Source organism: Coptis chinensis, chromosome 7, assembly GCF_015680905.1.
Source record: "Coptis chinensis isolate HL-2020 chromosome 7, ASM1568090v1, whole genome shotgun sequence".
Classification (NCBI taxonomy): Eukaryota; Viridiplantae; Streptophyta; class Magnoliopsida; order Ranunculales; family Ranunculaceae; genus Coptis; species Coptis chinensis.
The window spans coordinates 64908605-64926006 of record NC_141462.1 but is presented as its reverse complement, the minus strand read 5'-3'; the positions used below and the strand labels follow the sequence as shown (position 1 = coordinate 64926006).

General features: G+C 39.1%; 1 protein-coding gene across 1 annotated transcript; it reads right to left on the bottom strand.

The window, feature by feature from the left end:
• Positions 1–1566: 1566 nt before the first annotated feature.
• Positions 1567–12558, bottom strand: LOC147488414 (ankyrin repeat-containing protein ITN1-like). The gene is made up of 3 exons (XM_086573480.1): positions 11817–12558; positions 10083–10492; positions 1567–2874 (listed from the first exon to the last, which is right to left on the bottom strand). Exons 1-3 carry the CDS (start codon positions 12376–12378, stop codon positions 2047–2049), a joined length of 1800 nt encoding a protein of 599 aa, XP_086429606.1. The 5' UTR covers positions 12379–12558; the 3' UTR covers positions 1567–2046.
• Between the last annotated feature and the right edge of the window lie 4844 nt (positions 12559–17402).

Genomic DNA, 17402 nt, shown 5'->3' with positions numbered 1-17402 from the left:
TGATGCCTACTTCCACAAGAGCCAGTTCTTTATAAAGTGGGAAGGAAGATTACAATATCTCCTTTCAGTCTCTCACCTTACTAGATCACTCTTATCTCTTTACAGTGTTGTATCTCTGTAAAGGTTATCTCTCAATCTTGATAGCTTTCAAGATTGGGTTTCTCTCTCTTTTGTTTTAGTCTGGATTCCAATCCTTCTGACTTGGTTAGTTAGGTTTTCCAAAAACTTGATTTTGGTTTTATCTCCAAAAACCAAATTTCGCGTTTCTTGATTCAGAGCGAAGCCCACTCAAAAATTAGACTCGGCGCTGGTGGTGCTCAAATCTTTGAGCTGGCTCCGTTTTCTCCTCATGTGAAAACTCTTGGAACTTTATGCTGGGTTTGTCATCTCCGAGTCTGGTCTTGGCTTTCAAAGAACACGCTTTGGAACTTGAAGATCTAGACGCCTTTTGGTGGCGATGATTTCCTCTCGACAAATCCTCAGATGTAAAGGCTTTTTTCTCCTCATGTGAGGGATAACTCCAACAAAAATTACTTCTATGCCAACCCCCTTGTCATCTCCTCAGTCTTTCCACTGTCTTGGCTTTCAAAGATTATACGCTTTGCATTTGGAATTTGGACTTGTTTGGGGTAACGACTTGAAGATCTAGACGCTGCGAGATTGCTCCCTGTTGTTGGGTGCAGTGGACGATGATTTCCCTCTCCCCCTATGTGGCGCTGAAGCTCATCTGTATGTAAAGACTGTTTGTTTCTGGATCCATGACGAAGGTGGTCTCTGTATTTACCATTTTCCAACTCGAAAATGATCATACACAGGCAGAAGCCGCCAGGAAAGTTGTTTGTTGGAGCACCATGGCCGCACTTGGTGGAGACTATCTCATCTTGCATTATATCCGGAAGGTTTTCTCCTACAAATTAAAACTGATATAACCACACCTGCTGTTATAACCAGATTATGATGATGATGACAATCGGCAGTTACTTGTCGATTCATATGGAAACCCCGGTCGGTCATTCCTTCTTAATGCTAGAAACCGCCATTTGTGTTTTCTATGGTTGCAACAACGCTTTGGGAACATGCGACGTGTGGTACTCCCAGAGGGTGCAGAATCTTTCTCTATCGGCAACATGAGGTTTGGAACGTTGGAAGTGATTAAGGGCACAAGCGAAAAACTTCCAGAACTACGTTCTACGTCACAACGAGGTGAGAAGAGCTAGAAAAATGGTGGATTCTAGTTTAGGCCTTGTAAACCTTTTTTTCTGTTATAATAACAAATTAACAACACCATCTTTCCATATTGCTGATAGAACCATATAACATCTTAAGCTTTAACTGTACGATTCTAAATTCATCGTTAGAGTTTACAAAGTAAAGGCAGAGAAAAAGCATATACTATCAATATCATGCTTTAACTATGAAACATCGATAACAACCTCATACGAAAAAATAAGTTCCAATTACTTGCCATTTCCTATTCTCCAGGGCCGGCTTCATCGTAAGTTGTATATGTGTTATCAATCATATCAAAGTTTTGTTAACTTTTCTGTCATTAGGTTCATACATGTCTATAGAGAAGTAATAGGGCAGCAGACTTTCTATCAGCACTTTCAAATGTAAATGATGTCCTCTATTTTGTTCCTCCTCTAGACAACTGACATGTATTGTGGAGGAGGATAAAAGAGGTCAAGTTTATATAAAAGTTTAATACAGGTAGGGGTCTGCCTAACCCCAAAAACTTATTCAAAAAAAAAAAAAGTTTTGTTAACAACATTTTTTTTAACGTATAAACTTGAAATTGCTGGTGTGATATGTTGTCACGAATTGTCTAAACACTAATATGGGCTTTTGCATATGTATATGTACCCGAGCTTCAGCACGGGATAACCCACGCCTAGGTCCGCCATTGCGCCTCCCAGTAAGAGATACATCAAAGGCTGGCCTCATCATTATCATGCCCGATTTGCCCTTGTAGTGATAGCCGTCTCATCATTGTCTCCAGAGTACAGTGTGATGCACCTTAGGTCAGATGATCAATACCGTCCCACGTTAAATGGCATATATAGGATTGATATCTGAATCAGACATTTCAGAGTGACGCCACGAGTTGGACATGCTCTTTTTCAACTTCTCTTTCTTCCTGACTGACCGCTTCCTCTTAGATTTCACCACATAGTAAGTCATGGTGCCAAGAACTCCAGCCATTGTTACTCCCCCAACAACAGTGATAAGGATTGCTGCCCACTGATAGTGCCGGCCCACCACTATATAAGAGGATGAGATAAATGCCACTGTGGTCGCCACGGATGCCAACCACATTAATTTGTTGATCACCTCTATCACCCTCCTTTCTGTTCTTGTTTCTCCTCTAACTAGTGTAATCTGAACCACCACGACCGCCAAGGATGTGAAAAGTGAAATGGCATTAAAGATGAAGAAGATTTGGAAAGCAGGACGTGATACCATAACTGCAACCCCAGTCTCATCATCACCTCCAGGTACAGTAAAAATTGCTGCAAATGCAACTGTAGCAAAGAGCACGGCCACGACAGTTACGGAGTTCGTGGCGTTGTTAATCCCTTCTCTATGCAGCCTTTTAAGTTCTTTTGCAATCCCACTGACATTCTTGTTTGTCCTCCGGGTCTGCTCAAGCTGGATATGGACATCTTTCTTGATCTGTGTAACAGTTTTCCTCAATTCATCCCTAGGCTGATTTAGCTCATTTGCCCTGACTGCACCATAATGAGCCAAACATTCCCTTATATCCGTCGATTCCTCAGAAAGAGGGAGATCTTCTGCTATGTCAAGTGGTGTCTTGTGGTCTCTATTCAGTGCATTCACGTTAGTATCAGGAAGAGACAACAGATCACTTACAATCTGCAAGAAATGAGAATGCCAAACTCAAAATTTTATTATTTAGCAGTTTGACAAGGTGGATTCATGATTTGACATCCTGAACTATTATATTCTCAATCTACTTTAAGTTATACTTGGATGCAGAATATACCGGAGAGCACGTAAACGAAGAACTAAGCTTGAACAGAATTTCATGCAACACTTGGAGGTTTTTCAAAGCTCCCCTGAGCATGTCTCAATAAGCAAATGTTGGTGTAAAAAACTATGCAGATTATACGTAACTCGTGGCTTATATTCAGTCTAGTTTGTTACTTCGATGGTGATGACATGAGTCGATTACTATGAAGACTCTCAGTATCGACAGTGGTAAACCATTTGAGTTCCTCAAAAAGTAACCAACACTCCACCTTTTGCTCTGTCCGTGGAGCATTTGATTTTCCTGGAATGTAGATAGACCAAAAGAGGGAATGAAGGAATTATAGTACCATTGGAAGACGTATAGTCGCTAGTATAAAATATCTATATTGACCAATTTACAAGCCTAAAATACAAGGTCAATTACATCAATATGTAAGGAATCTCGTGGAACAAAAAAGAACATGTGAGTTGGGAATTCCAACCGGAAAGATGTACAAAGTTAAGCGCATAATAAGCACGTGATGGAACATGTAGGAAATTTACCTAGCATGACTTAATATTGCAATCAAAATGGTAAGAGCTTTTCTGCAAAATCTTGGCACAGAGGTGTCAGAATAACGCTTGATGATAGTGAAGACTCTCTTGAAGTGCCAAGGATTCAACAACTGGACTCCATCAAACATAACGAAATTGCAGGATCCATAAAGTTTTATTGGAAAGAAAGAAGTTGCATTTGTTGCAAGTTGCAACTGTGACTACATTGTAAACTGATCGAAAAAAAAAGAAAAGAAAAAAAAGACTACATTGTAATCGCAATAGAATTGTAATCTCCTCGATGGCCAATTGTACACAGAAAAAAAAGACTACATTGTAAGATTATTAACTGCAAAATGATGGCCAATAGAATTGTAATCTCCTTGATTACAAGCTCGACTTACTGTGTACTGCCAGTCATGCCAGGAATAATATATCTTGAGACTTGCTTTACAAAGCCTGATTTATTATTTTATTTATTTCCTTCATATGTAAGATGAGCATAGTGCTTGCCTAGGCCTGTAGTGGGGGTGAGTGGATGCAAAATCCTGAAAAAAGAAATTCAGGAAGCAAATCCTTACTATAATCATTCTTAATTACTATTACAATATAGGATGCTTCCAATCTTTGGGAGCAGATGAGCAGTTGCACCCTGCTCTCCATTGAATCCAGCACTGCTTTCGATCTTGGGCTCTAGTTATCCAAGTAGACAACTATTCTCATGCAAACCTATGTCACTTCCACTAGTCCCTTTGCTGTTAACTAATTCTCAGAGATAATGATTATGGGATATAGTTATCCAAGTAGACAACTATTTCTCATGCAAACCTACGCCACTTCCCACAAGCTCCCTTTGTTGTCCAATCGTGCTTCTCCTGATCCTTCACAAATGGTTTACGGTTCCCATGACATATGTTGTGAATATATAAGTGCGGAAACAACGTTACCCACAACAAACGGATCAATTCTACACAAAGATCGATCATTCACACTAGACAAGACTTCAACACCCTCCAAGCAATATCCCAACACTTCTCAATATCAAATAACAAGCGTATAAAGTAAAACAATTAATGTAAAGGAAGAACAAACCATAAGACGAGATATATCGTGGTTCGGCAATTTGCCTACTTCCACACTGCGAGTTCCAAGCTTTACTGGATGTCCTGAGTAACAGATTACAAGTCTCTCAATTCACTCACAAAGAATGAACACTCAACTCACAAAGAATTGCTCTCTTATAATCTCTCTCTTTCTTGGTTTTGGAAAAAGTTAGGTTTTCCAAAAAACTGATTTTGTTTTTATACCAAAAAACCAAAATTGCGGTTACTGAGCGAAGCCCACAAAAAAAGACTCGAAAGCTGGCGGGCGCTTCTTCGGCGTGGTCTACGGTTGGTTGGCGTAAAACATTGGACCATGGCTGGTCGCTTCACTCGAAGCCTTGTGCACGCCTCGAGCGTGAAAAAAAACAGAAAAAACTCTTTTTTCTCTACATTCTCCACCTCGGTGAGGTTTTAACACATAAAACCAAGCCGAACACATCCAGTAAGATCACATCCAGTAGGAACACCTCCAGAAATGAAGACTCGCAGTCAACTGCCCCGAAGGGCTATGCCCACACAGGGCTCTTTCAAACATGTAGGATCTGGAGCAAGTCCAAACAGTGTTGGAACTTAACTCCGGTGACAACTTTCGTCAACATATCAGCAAGATTGTCATGGGTGTCTACTTTCTCAAGTGCTACATCACCATCCTCAATGATATCCCGTATAAAGTGATAACGGACATCAATATGCTTGGTCCGACCATGATGAACTTGGTTCTTCGCCAAATGAATAGCACTCTGACTATCACAATATAAAGCAACACTGTTCTGCTCAATACCCAAATCATCTAGAAGACCTTGAAGCCATAGTGCCTCTTTCTTTGCCTCGCCAGCATCGCCATATACTCGCCTCAAGTAGTAGATAGAGCAATCAGAAATGCTGAAAGCATAGACCTCCAACTAACCGGTGCACCATGCATCATAAACACATAACCAGTAGTCGATCGTCGTCTATCTAGATCACCTGCATAATTAGAATCTACAAATCTATTGACATAACAAGTGCCTCCACCATAAGCTAATCCCACATCCAAGGTACCCTTCAAGTACCTTAGTACCCATTTCACTGCCTCCCAATGCTGCTTCCCGGATTTGCCATATACCTGCTGACAACACTAACTGCCTGTGAAATGTCTGGGCGTGTGCACACCATAGCATACATCAAACTGCCCACGGCACTTGCATAAGGAACATTTGCCATATGCTTTTGTTCCTCCACCGAACTAGGAGAGAACTTAGCTGAAAGCCTAAAATGCCCAGCTAAAGGTGTAGAAACCGACTTTGCATTCTCCATACCAAATCGAGAAATTACTTTCTGAATGTATTTCTTCTGAGATACAACTATCCGTCGCTTCTTCCTATCTCTGTCAATCTCCATGCCCAGTATCTTCTTGGCTCCACCTAAGTCTTTCATCTCAAACTCAGAGCTAAGTTGAGATTTCAACTTGTCTATCTCCACCATACTTTTGGAAGCAATAAGCATGTCATCCACATAAAGCAGGAGATAGATGAAGTCATTACCACGAAGCCTTCTAAAGTAGACACAGCAGTCATACTTACTTCGGGTGTACTCATGTTGTATCATGAATGTGTCAAAGCGTTTGTACCATTGCCTAGGTGATTGTTTTAACCTGTACAGTGACCGATTCAATTTGCATACATAATCTTCTTTCTCAGCAACGACAAACCCTTCAGGTTGTCTCGTATAGATCTCTTCTTCCAAGTCCCCATGCAAGAAAGCAGTTTTCACATCAAGTTGCTCTAACTCCAAGTTGAAGTGAGCAACTAAACTTAATAACATACGAATGGACGTATGTTTGACCACCGGGGAAAATACCTCATTGTAGTCAACTCCTTCCTTCTGTGAAAAAACCTTTGCTACCACTCTTGCCTTGTACCCAGTACTGTCGGACTCAGGGAGGACATCTTTCTTTCTGAACACCCATTTACTGCCGATAGTCCTTTTGCCCTTTGGCAATAAAACTAGGTCCCATGTGTGATTCTTATCAAGAGATTCCATCTCTGCTTGCATAGCTACCAACCAATCTCTGTAATGAGCATCTCTAACAGCTTTCTTGAAGCTATCTGGCTCATCATCTTCGATATTCAGTGCATATGCCACTAAATCCACCTGACCATAGTGTTTCACCGGCTTCTCGTGCCTATACTTGTGCACTTCTTTAACTTGTCTTTGTGGCTTAGGGTCAGCCACTACAAGTTGCGGATGCTCTTGCTCTTCTTCTTGTTGCTGTGTGGTTCCATGATTTGGTACCTCATCATGATCTAACCAGTCATCTGCTGCATCAGACAACTCAAGCTCATTAGCTTGAACTTCTATAGACTTCGCCATTACGCGCCTACTTCCGCCGGAAACCATCAAAGATAACACGGAAGTCTCATCAAAGGTAACATCTCTGGCGACCGGGGAACTTGTGGTCTTCTAGACACCACAATCTATATCCCTTTACCCCATTTGTGAAGCCTAAGAATATGGCCTTCTTAGCTCACAGGATCTAGCTTGTCGTCCCTCACATGGTAGTAAGTCGATCCAAACACTTTCGAAAAATACTATAATCGGTGGGTTACGACCACACCTCATAAGGTGTCCGCAATCTATAGCTGGTAATGGTGACCTATTATATGCATGTAACACGCATGGACACCGTGATCTACCCAATACTCTTTGCCTAGACCGCATTAGACAATAAACATCTTGCTCTTTCAAGTAAAGTTCTATTCATCCTCTCGCCATTCCATTCTCACATGGCGTGCCCTTTATTTATCCTAGTGTAATGCGGCAATTCCTCATTGCGCGCATTTAACTCTTAGAAAGGTCCATAGGTATACTCGATTACCATTGTCGGACCGTAATGTCTTTACCTTCCTATCGTGCGATTCTCAACCCTTTGCCTTCCACTTTTTAATGGTTCAAACACTTCATCTTTCGATTTCATCATATACACCCACACATAGCGAGTATGATCATCAATGAATGAGACATAATAGCGGTTACCTCCTTTGGAAGCCACCCTGGAGGGTCCCCAAACATCCGTATGCACATAATCAAGGATGCCTGTTGTCGTGTGCTTGCTTGACTTGAACTTGACTCTCAAGACTGGTTCCCATAGGCCGCAATGCTCACGCGAACCCCATACTTGGCTTCTTCAAGTTCTTCAAGAACCCTCGCTTGCACAACTCAGACAAACCCTTTTCACTCATATGCCCTAAACGCATATGCCATATCTTAGTGCACTCAGAATCATTACTACATGCACCCACTGCTACATCGCCTATCACCGTACTACCTATCGAGTATACAAGGTTCCATATTTTTACCCTTCATAACAACTAAAGAGCCATTAACAATATTTAGGACTCCACCTTCGCCCACAAACTTGTGGCCTTTGGAATCCAAGGTACCAAGAGAAATAAGACTTTTCTTTAGCTCAAGAACATGTCTCACATCGGTTAAAGTTCTCACTACACCATCATACATCTTGACCCGTATAGTTCCAATTCCTACCGTCTTACAAGCAATGTCATTACCCATTAAAACGGAACCACCATCAATGCTCTCATAAGAAGTAAACCACTTTCTATTCGGGCACATATGATAGGAACATCCGGAATCAAGAATCCACTTTTCGGTCATATAGTCTTGTGTGGACACACAGAGACTGAACTCATCCTCTTGAGAGCCGAAGCATAATTTGCCTCAAATTTTTGTCTTACCTTTCTTCCGACCATCTCTTGTTCTCTTTCTTGGTGAGGACAATTACTTGCATAATGTCCCTTTTCATTGCAATTGTAGCTTGTTGTACATATTTTAAAGGCTTCTTTGACTTGGACCTAGAATTCTCATTACTTGAATAATTACGTTCATCTGAATTTCCTCTTGCCACTAGCCCCGACTGCATCAATGCTATTCTCTACACGTGTCTTCTTCATCAACTCATAAGAAAGAAGTGCACTTTGAACTTCGTCAAGATCGGCGACTTCTCTACGTTCATGAATGTAGTCATTAGATGCTCATAGCTTTCGGCAAGGAGAATATTAAACATGCCGCTTTGATCCTCATCATCCATCTTCATACCAACATTCAAATAATCCGCTAGGACGTCGACGGAACTCACTAAGCGTGTTCTTGCATCGTTGAACCATCGACCATCATGTACCGATAAAGACGCTTCTTAAGGTACATCTTGTTAAATCATGCTCTTGGTCATAAACATAGACTCTAGTTTGAGCCAAATACCGGGCGGAGGTATTTTCTCCCATCACACTATACATAACTCATTAGCAAGACATAACCGGATTGATGAACAAGCTTGAAGATCGAACTCTTCCCAATCATCATTACTCATACTTTCGCGCCTTAGATTTAATCCCCTTTAAAGCCTTCAGGCAAACCTTGTTGGATGAGGATGTCCTTTACTTGGACTTGCCAAATCCCAAAGTTATTCTTCCCATTAAACTTCTACTTCAAATCTTGCGTTTGACATCTTGGGAGCCATCTTTCAAGTTACACACAATAACCCAAAAGAAACAGGTTTCACCTCGAATTTAATCAAACACCTTGTCTACACAAATTTTGAGCACTAAACTCAAAATCCTAGGTCGATACCTACGCTCCGATACCAATTGTTTGTGAATATATAAGTCGCGGAAACAACGTTACCCACAACAAAACGGATCAATCCTACACAAAGATCGATCCTTCACACTAGACAAGACTTCAACACCCTCCAAGCAATATCCCAACACTTCTCAATATCAAATAACAAGCATATAAAGTAAAACAATTAATGTAAAGGAAGAACAAACCACAAGACAAGATATATCGTGGTTAGGCAATTTGCCTACTTCCACATCGCGAAGTTCCAAGCTTTCTTTGGATGTCCCGAGTAAATGATTACAAGTCTCTCAATTCACTCACAAAGAATGAACACTCAACTCACAAAGAATTGCTCTCTTATAATCTCTCTCTTTCTTGGTTTTGGAAAAGTTAGGTTTTCAAAAAACTGATTTTTGTTTTTTATACCAAAACCAAAATCGCTGATTCAGAATGCGAAGCCCCAAAAAGACCTGAGGCGGTCGCAAAAACAACTGGACCATGAGCTGGTCGCTTCACTCTGGCCTTGATCAAGGCTCTGAACGTGAAAAACAGAAAAAACTCTTTTTTCTCTACAACATACAAAGTTTAAGGTTTATGGCTTGGACCATTACCAAGACTTTAATCACTTTTCTGATAAACATAGTTCAACACTTCAACAATGATGGGGCGCGCAATAAAATGGATGTGCTATCACTACTATTTTTCACTTGTGAAGATAAAAATGAAAACGTAAGAAAAGTCATAACATGAATATCTATACGTAGCTCAAGGTAAATGAAGATAAAGTTGATCATGCAAATTGATGCGGATATGAAGTTTGGAATTACGAAGAAGTACCTCTGCCCGCTTTTTCCTGGTGGCTATGTGTAATGCAGTGTTACCAAACTTATCTGGGAGCATCACAATAGCTGCATCTGCCACAAGAAGCAACATTACCACTTCACAGTTAACTCCTTTGACGGCCATATGCAATGAAGTCTGCCCTTTCTTGTCGGTTCTTCGTGCCAATTGTGGATCCATATCAAGCAATGCTTTCACAATTTCTACATGACCTTGTCGGGAAGCTAAATGTAGTGCATTTTTTCCATTGGATCGAGAAGATTCTAGTAAGCTAGGATCTTTTGATAGCAATTCATTCACTACATATATATGACCTCTTGTAGCAGCAGATATAAGAGGGGTTGTGTTTGATGGTCCCAGTGTTTTGCTTAGCCCGGGGTCATGGTCCAAAAGCACCTGAACAACAGCTGTATAGAAGTGGTCAGGATAAGTCCAACTGTCAGGATTATGAAACATAATTTAAAGGGACAGAAGAACTAGATTACTTCCCTTCTGCCTTCATGCCATCCTTTCATTATGGAACATAAGTTACATAAAGGATGAGATCTGTTAGAGATGATTATATGTAGCGAGAACAATGCGAACAAGTATGTGCATGCCTCCACACTAACAGGATTACACAATTTGTGTTTGGTTCATAGAATTTGTATCATCCACATGGAATTGTGTTTCTATGCACAAACTCTGTTTTCTTGCGGTCTGGTTAGAGACAGACAATGTCGAACATTAATACCCCTTGGTGCGCAACTTCTAGCAATCTATATTAGGACATGGATCTGGTAACACCCATGTTTTGAACTGGACAGAGTTTATGAGAATGTGCTACTATAAGTCTTTCAATTATTAGATCGCATCTATGACGCTTTCCCAAGTTGAAGAGTACGTGGAAGTAGCGTCTCTGCAGTATTTTACTTCATGAAAATGTTATCAGACTTGAGTTACCAAACAAATCATATAGGTTGGTTTATTAACCTTCAGATGACGGGATCTACATTCACAAATGTGTAAAGAGAAAGAGCTCAACCTGAAATTCTACCGGCGAAGATACCATAAATTTACAGATATTTAGTTAATGGATTTGCAGACTTTTCTTAAACAGAACTAGTGTGCTGGTAAAAAAAAATTAAAAAGAAAGAAAAGGCTTTCAGAAATTAAAGGTTCTTTCTAGGTTTCCACAATGGGTTTTTTCTAAATACTTTAAAAGATAGTAGGGATTACTCTAGAGAGCTCTTGGAGTATAGTAGACTTGGATCTCACCTATGAAGTCACAGCCTCACAGGTACAGACTGGTCACCAGGATTGAGCCTTGCGCCTAATCTCTGAAGTCTAGGTGAGCGCGTGGCACATCTTTCCTGCTGCTAAAACCGACCCCCCCTCCCTGTTTCCTACGGGTTCAATCATGATGGCTTCTATACTGTGGTGTATAATGCCTATTAATTTTGTTATCATGGAAAAATATATACCATGAGGCTCATAATTTTTATGAGATATAGCCTGATTCTTATAAGATTTTGGTCTTTACTCTCGAGTTCGTGTAATGGTTGCGATAGGTTCTGAAACCTTAAATTCAATCTATTCTCGTGGAGTCAGAGTTGACTAGGTTTTTCTTCAAAGATCACAATTTCAATATACACAATCTTAAAATGTTCTTATTACGCACTACATCATACACACAAACACAAATAATACACAAGCTAAAATTCAACAAAACTTAATATATCAAATAATAACCTTGGTGTCCTTGACTAGCAGCAATATGCAAAGCATTAAACCCCGATCGATTCTTCCTCGAAACACATTCCTTATTAGTATATTTCAACAATTCTTGCACCAACTCAATATACCCTTTCTCCGCCGCAGTAAACAAAGCCGTCTCTCCCAATTCATTCACCTCATTAACCACCGCATACCGAATCTCCTTAACCTCTGCATCAAAATCTGCACCACTCAATGTACCAACTATTTGATCATTAATATTCTCTAAAATCTGTTTCACCATTACTACATCTCCTCTTTGTGCAGCTAAATGTAATTCCGTATCGTTGTGTCGTCCCGTTACTTGTTTTACGTACTTTTTTCGACCAACTTGGTCGATACGTTTTCCAGAGTTCGATAAAACTAATGCTGGAACTGATGATGCATTGATTTGATCGTTACGTCTACAAGATGCAGATAGTATTAGAGATGGTGGTGAAGAAGATGTTGATGATGGATAGGGGTATGGTTTTAATGGACATGTTGTTATTAGTCCTTGTTCTATATCCACGTCGTTTGTTTCAGAACGCATGATCATGTTGCATGGGAATGATGGTTAGAGGGAAATGTTTTGAGAAATAATGGATTATTTTTGGGTGGAGATTAATTGGCATTGTTGGATAAAGGTCATTGCTGGAAAAGGTGGTGAGGATATTTGGGAGGACGAAATTTTCGACCTCAAACAAATTAACGTCTGACCATGTTGACCCGTTGGTGAACCTGTTATGACGGTCAAAGTAGCAGTTTAAAAACTTTAAATACACTAGCCTCTAGCCTCTTTGTAGGTGTCTCCTCCACGTTAACAATTTCCGATTTTATTTTATTTTTCATTAATTTATGGATGTGAAACTACCATTTTACCCCTGCAAAAAGATAAAATAAAAAAATAAAACAAAAAATAGCTTGAGCTGTAATATTCGTGTTTGGCAAGGGGCAAAATCGGAAAAAAAATTAACGACGTGATGAATTTACTATTGAAGCCCTCGTTTTCTTTAAAGAAGTTACATAAATACCCTTGCCAGAGTAAAATACAACAAACAGAATTGATTCGTCCACTCATAGAAAAGGATGCAACTTGGTTCAATATCTTAAGAGTCCTAATACTATATAAAACATCGATCTGTTAGCATTATAGTATATATACCCTATGCATCTTGATAACCCGAAAAAACAGTAGAATCCTAAATATTAATGCTACAAGAACACTAATACGTAATCCTACCGTTCTTACGTTTAAATCAATATTTTTTACTCTCAAAACAAAATCATGCAATACAACGAGTAAGGATTCGTTCCACTCTTAAACCTTCAAGACTTAAATAGAATTCAATTTATCAAACACAAGGAACAGTGAGAGTGATGTGTTATATGAAATATCTATTCTATGATTATACTACGGATTCAATTTATACTAACAAGATACGATAATTCAACTGAAATACTAACTGGACTCTATGATAAGGAATTAGGGGATTGATTCCGCCTTTTAACTCTACTTAATCTACTAACAAAGAATCACGTGACTCCAAATTGAAATGTTCAATTTGGTAAATCTAATCCCTAACTATTCATGACAATCTCTACCAAGTAATAACTAGCATGTGAAGCATTAAACCCATTCTCATGGTGAACTAATTACTTCTAGAATTGAATAGATTATCGGGGATCTAATTCTAAGCTAACAAAATCAAGTTTTCACCGAGGCTTCCTCAACCCTCTAATGGAGGGTTAGCCTAGAGTCATTAAACTATCATTTCTCATGGAATCTAAACAAGACATAATATAAAGATTTGAATTTTACTTGTTTAAACTCAATTCGAAACTACTCATGCAAAAATTGAATTAAACTAATAATGATAACAAACAAGAATTTAAACTAGATCTATAAATGTAAGATGACAAAATCGAAATGACTAATAATAACTATTTTATTTATCTAATGAAATGAAGAACAATGATTCAAATGTTTAAACTAAAACAAGAATTTGCGACTAATTAATTAAAACTAATTAGATCTAGATCTACTTTTTCTAACCTAACCCTAGCTACCATTACAAGGAACTAGTTTTCTAAATAAAATTAGATAACTTAAGAACTAAGTTTTACTTTGTTTTTATATGTTTCAGATCCAAAAATCGTGTATGGGCTTGGAGCCATGTTTTGGGCCAGAGAATCAGGCCCAAAACCCAATTCTTTCAACCCAAAAGGGCTCTTCACTGCAGTTGGCTTCGACAGATGTTTCGTCCACTTTTTTCTCCTCTGATTGGGTCAAGGCTTGGACCATTGGAAAGCTCTTCCGAGTCGGTCGTTTTGACATAAGATAGACCCAATTCGAGGTCTGAGTCCAAAGATATGGTCTTCGGAAGTTCTCGCTTAACTTTGTCTTGATCAAGTTTACGCCCGCGTGGACTTTGACTTTTCATCTTTTGACGGGCTTTACAAAGGCTTTGTCTTCTTGAATCTTGGCCTTTAATCATAGAACTTCTTAGCAACCAACCCTTGCTCCATTATCTCGCTAAAGTGGTACATATCCACATAATGGACTTTGAAGCCCCGAAATACATAAAAACACGTGAATCGGTATTAACTCTTAATTATTACTCACATAATTGGTCTAAAAGTATGATTATTAAGGGGTTAAAACTACAGTTTTGGGCTCTTATCAAACCACCCCAAACAGCATTTTGCTTGTCCTCAAGCAAATATGAGAAATTAGAATAAGTGACCAAAATGGAGTTCTATCTACTAGCGTTTACTGAAAGTGCGACAGCATTGACCATATATGCAACAAGGCCTTTAAACCACTAGGAATTCCCTAACCTCGTGAGAGTTTTCCAGTGAAGGTACTCACAAACTTCTTCTATACTACAACGACTAAGAAATAAAACTATTGTTTTTCTCATTCATGTCTCAACTATCTATACAATTAGCAAATGAATAAGAATAACCAAGTCAAAACCTAAGCTAATATATGCATAATAATCAATTATCTATAATACAAATATATATACTATGAGTAATACTATGAAATGCCTAGCAGGTTCGTTTTTCTGAAACTTCGGAATATTAAGTAGGTCCTCACATCAAAGTCAAGACAAAAATCACTCGATTTTTCGGCTCAAGTTTCACTACTCCGGTCAGCAATTGGGCACACTTTACCTTACAATCTCAATGACACACAAGAAAGCCGGAGTCGATCAAACACATCCGCCACTTACTATCACACTAACCTATTCCTAATCAAAGCTAGAGGTCTTTATTAGGTGTCAGGGGATTAGGAGATGGTTTAAGAAGGAAGGAAATGGATATTCAAAAAGGACAAGTCCGAGATAAGAGTCTTCATATTATGTAACTAGAGAAACCTTGTTATTTACTTTGCTTCTACACTTTGTTTCCATCCTTAGCCATATTTTTCTTTTTTCTTTTCTTTGGCTTTTGACTCCCTTTTATTATTCTATTTTCGAGTTTTGATTTATTTCTATTTTTTTTTTCTTTGGATGGAAACTTCTTTTCTTTATTTCCAAGAAGCAACTAACTAATTTTTGTTTACATGTGTTTTCTCTTTTTCTTTCTTCCTCATTCTATCCTCCGGACTTATTCTAAAATGGGTAGGTTGATTGATTTTTTTTTTTTTTTTTTATATATATATATTTTGTTTTGTTTTTTAACATGGTAAAGGAATTGTGGTTTATGGAAGGGCTAATGAAAGGCTCGATTAATGACTAATTAGGGAAAATAATTTATAGGTTTGAATTTTCGGCTATATCGATCCAAAGAGGGCCTAAATTCTCGCTTTTAGGATATGGTTTAGTGATCAAGCAAGTGGACGGTGTGATTTCAAGATCCGGATTTTACTTCTCCCTTGTGTCATTTCTCAAATGTTTCACTCATATAAGACTTTAGGCTATATTCTCACAGATTTGTAGAATAAGTACTCTAGCCTAGATTTCAGAAACTTATTGCTAACAATCATAGATACTCATGTAATATATTTATAGATAGATGCAAAAGAGTATTACCTACATATTAACCTAAGTTTCTAACAATTATTCTAATGCAAAAGCTATATGAGACTTCTAGATTATTAAGAGCATAGAGAAAAAAACAATACCAATATTCCTAAGTGTGTAGCATAACTTATTTATTTATATTTTTGAAATTTTTGAAATTTTTACTAGAAAACAAGTGCATATTATACATATTTATATCTAACAGATGCCTTAATTACCGTGTTTCTATGCCCACCCCCAAACAAGAAAACATGCTTTGTCCTCAAAGTATTTAAATAGAGAGGGTAGGAAAAAATACCATGGAAACGCTGGAAATTCGAACATCCGCAAAACAAGGTTATAACATACTAATATAGAAAGAAAACGGACGAACTCTATAAGAGTTCCATCCATTATGGGGTTAACAAGAAATAAATTGTTTGGGACATAAGCGGCCAAACTAAAAACATACCTCCACTTCAGCCGCGTTTAACTCGTCATCCTCCTTTTCTATAAAGAAGTGAGGTTCCTTCGGCCCCGCCATGCCATGATAATTTGCCATGCTTCACGCCATTTATCATCTATGATTGCTAACCTATTAAAGCGCCACTTAGTCGGATGGGGTGTAAGGTGCAACCCGATGAGGTTGTATCCTCCACCCTTGCCAAGTCATTGCACGGAAAGATCCGATAATATAATTGGTGGGTCTCACAATGTCGAACCCCAACCCAATCCGTGAAACGGGCACAAAAAAATAGGAAAGAAACATAGCATAATACGGGGAAATTAGAATAGGCATAAGAAGGTACTTATGCCTCATGCTATGGGCTCGAGCTAAACTAGACATCAAAGTTCGGGAAGGTCATGGCACATACGCCCCGTGGCTAAAGCAAAGGAAGACGCCGCAAGTGGCATCATTCACGTAAGAAAAATACCATTCCCTAAAATGTTTAGCATGATCCAAAACATAACAGTTCCTATGTTCATGGACAAAGCTACCAAAGGCGACGTTATATTCCTCTTGGTCGACGATACGGAAAATGCCCGCCCCATACCGACTCATGCAAAACTCATAAGTATAGACATACATATTATCTACCCAATAGCACCATGGGTCTTGTATTTCAGCGGGCATAGCAAGTCCAAGAACAAATGCTAGCAAGAACCATAAGCGGTTCCCGGCCTACGTGTGTGATCACTACGAAACCAAGCACCATAAGTAGTGCTTTGAAACAAATCTTTGAAAGACTGTTCCAAGATTATTATAGGAGATGTCATCTCGAACTACGCTCGAACAACCGCGAATGAACGGGAACAACCCGCGGAAAATTGGAATTTTTCTGGTCGACGGAAGTCGGCGCCGAAAGGCCAACTAACTAGGCGCAAGTCGCTCGCGGTATTTGGAATTCCAGTGTTTGAGAGCGAAGTCGCTGACCTTGAAGCGGGCGCGCCCGAACAAAATTTCGACAAAAAAGTGTAGAGAAGCGAAAGGAAGCGGGCGCTGGCGTGCTCGAGGTGTTGATTGGTGAAAAATGCGATTTAAACGTGGGAAGCGTGGGAGTGAAAGGTGAGA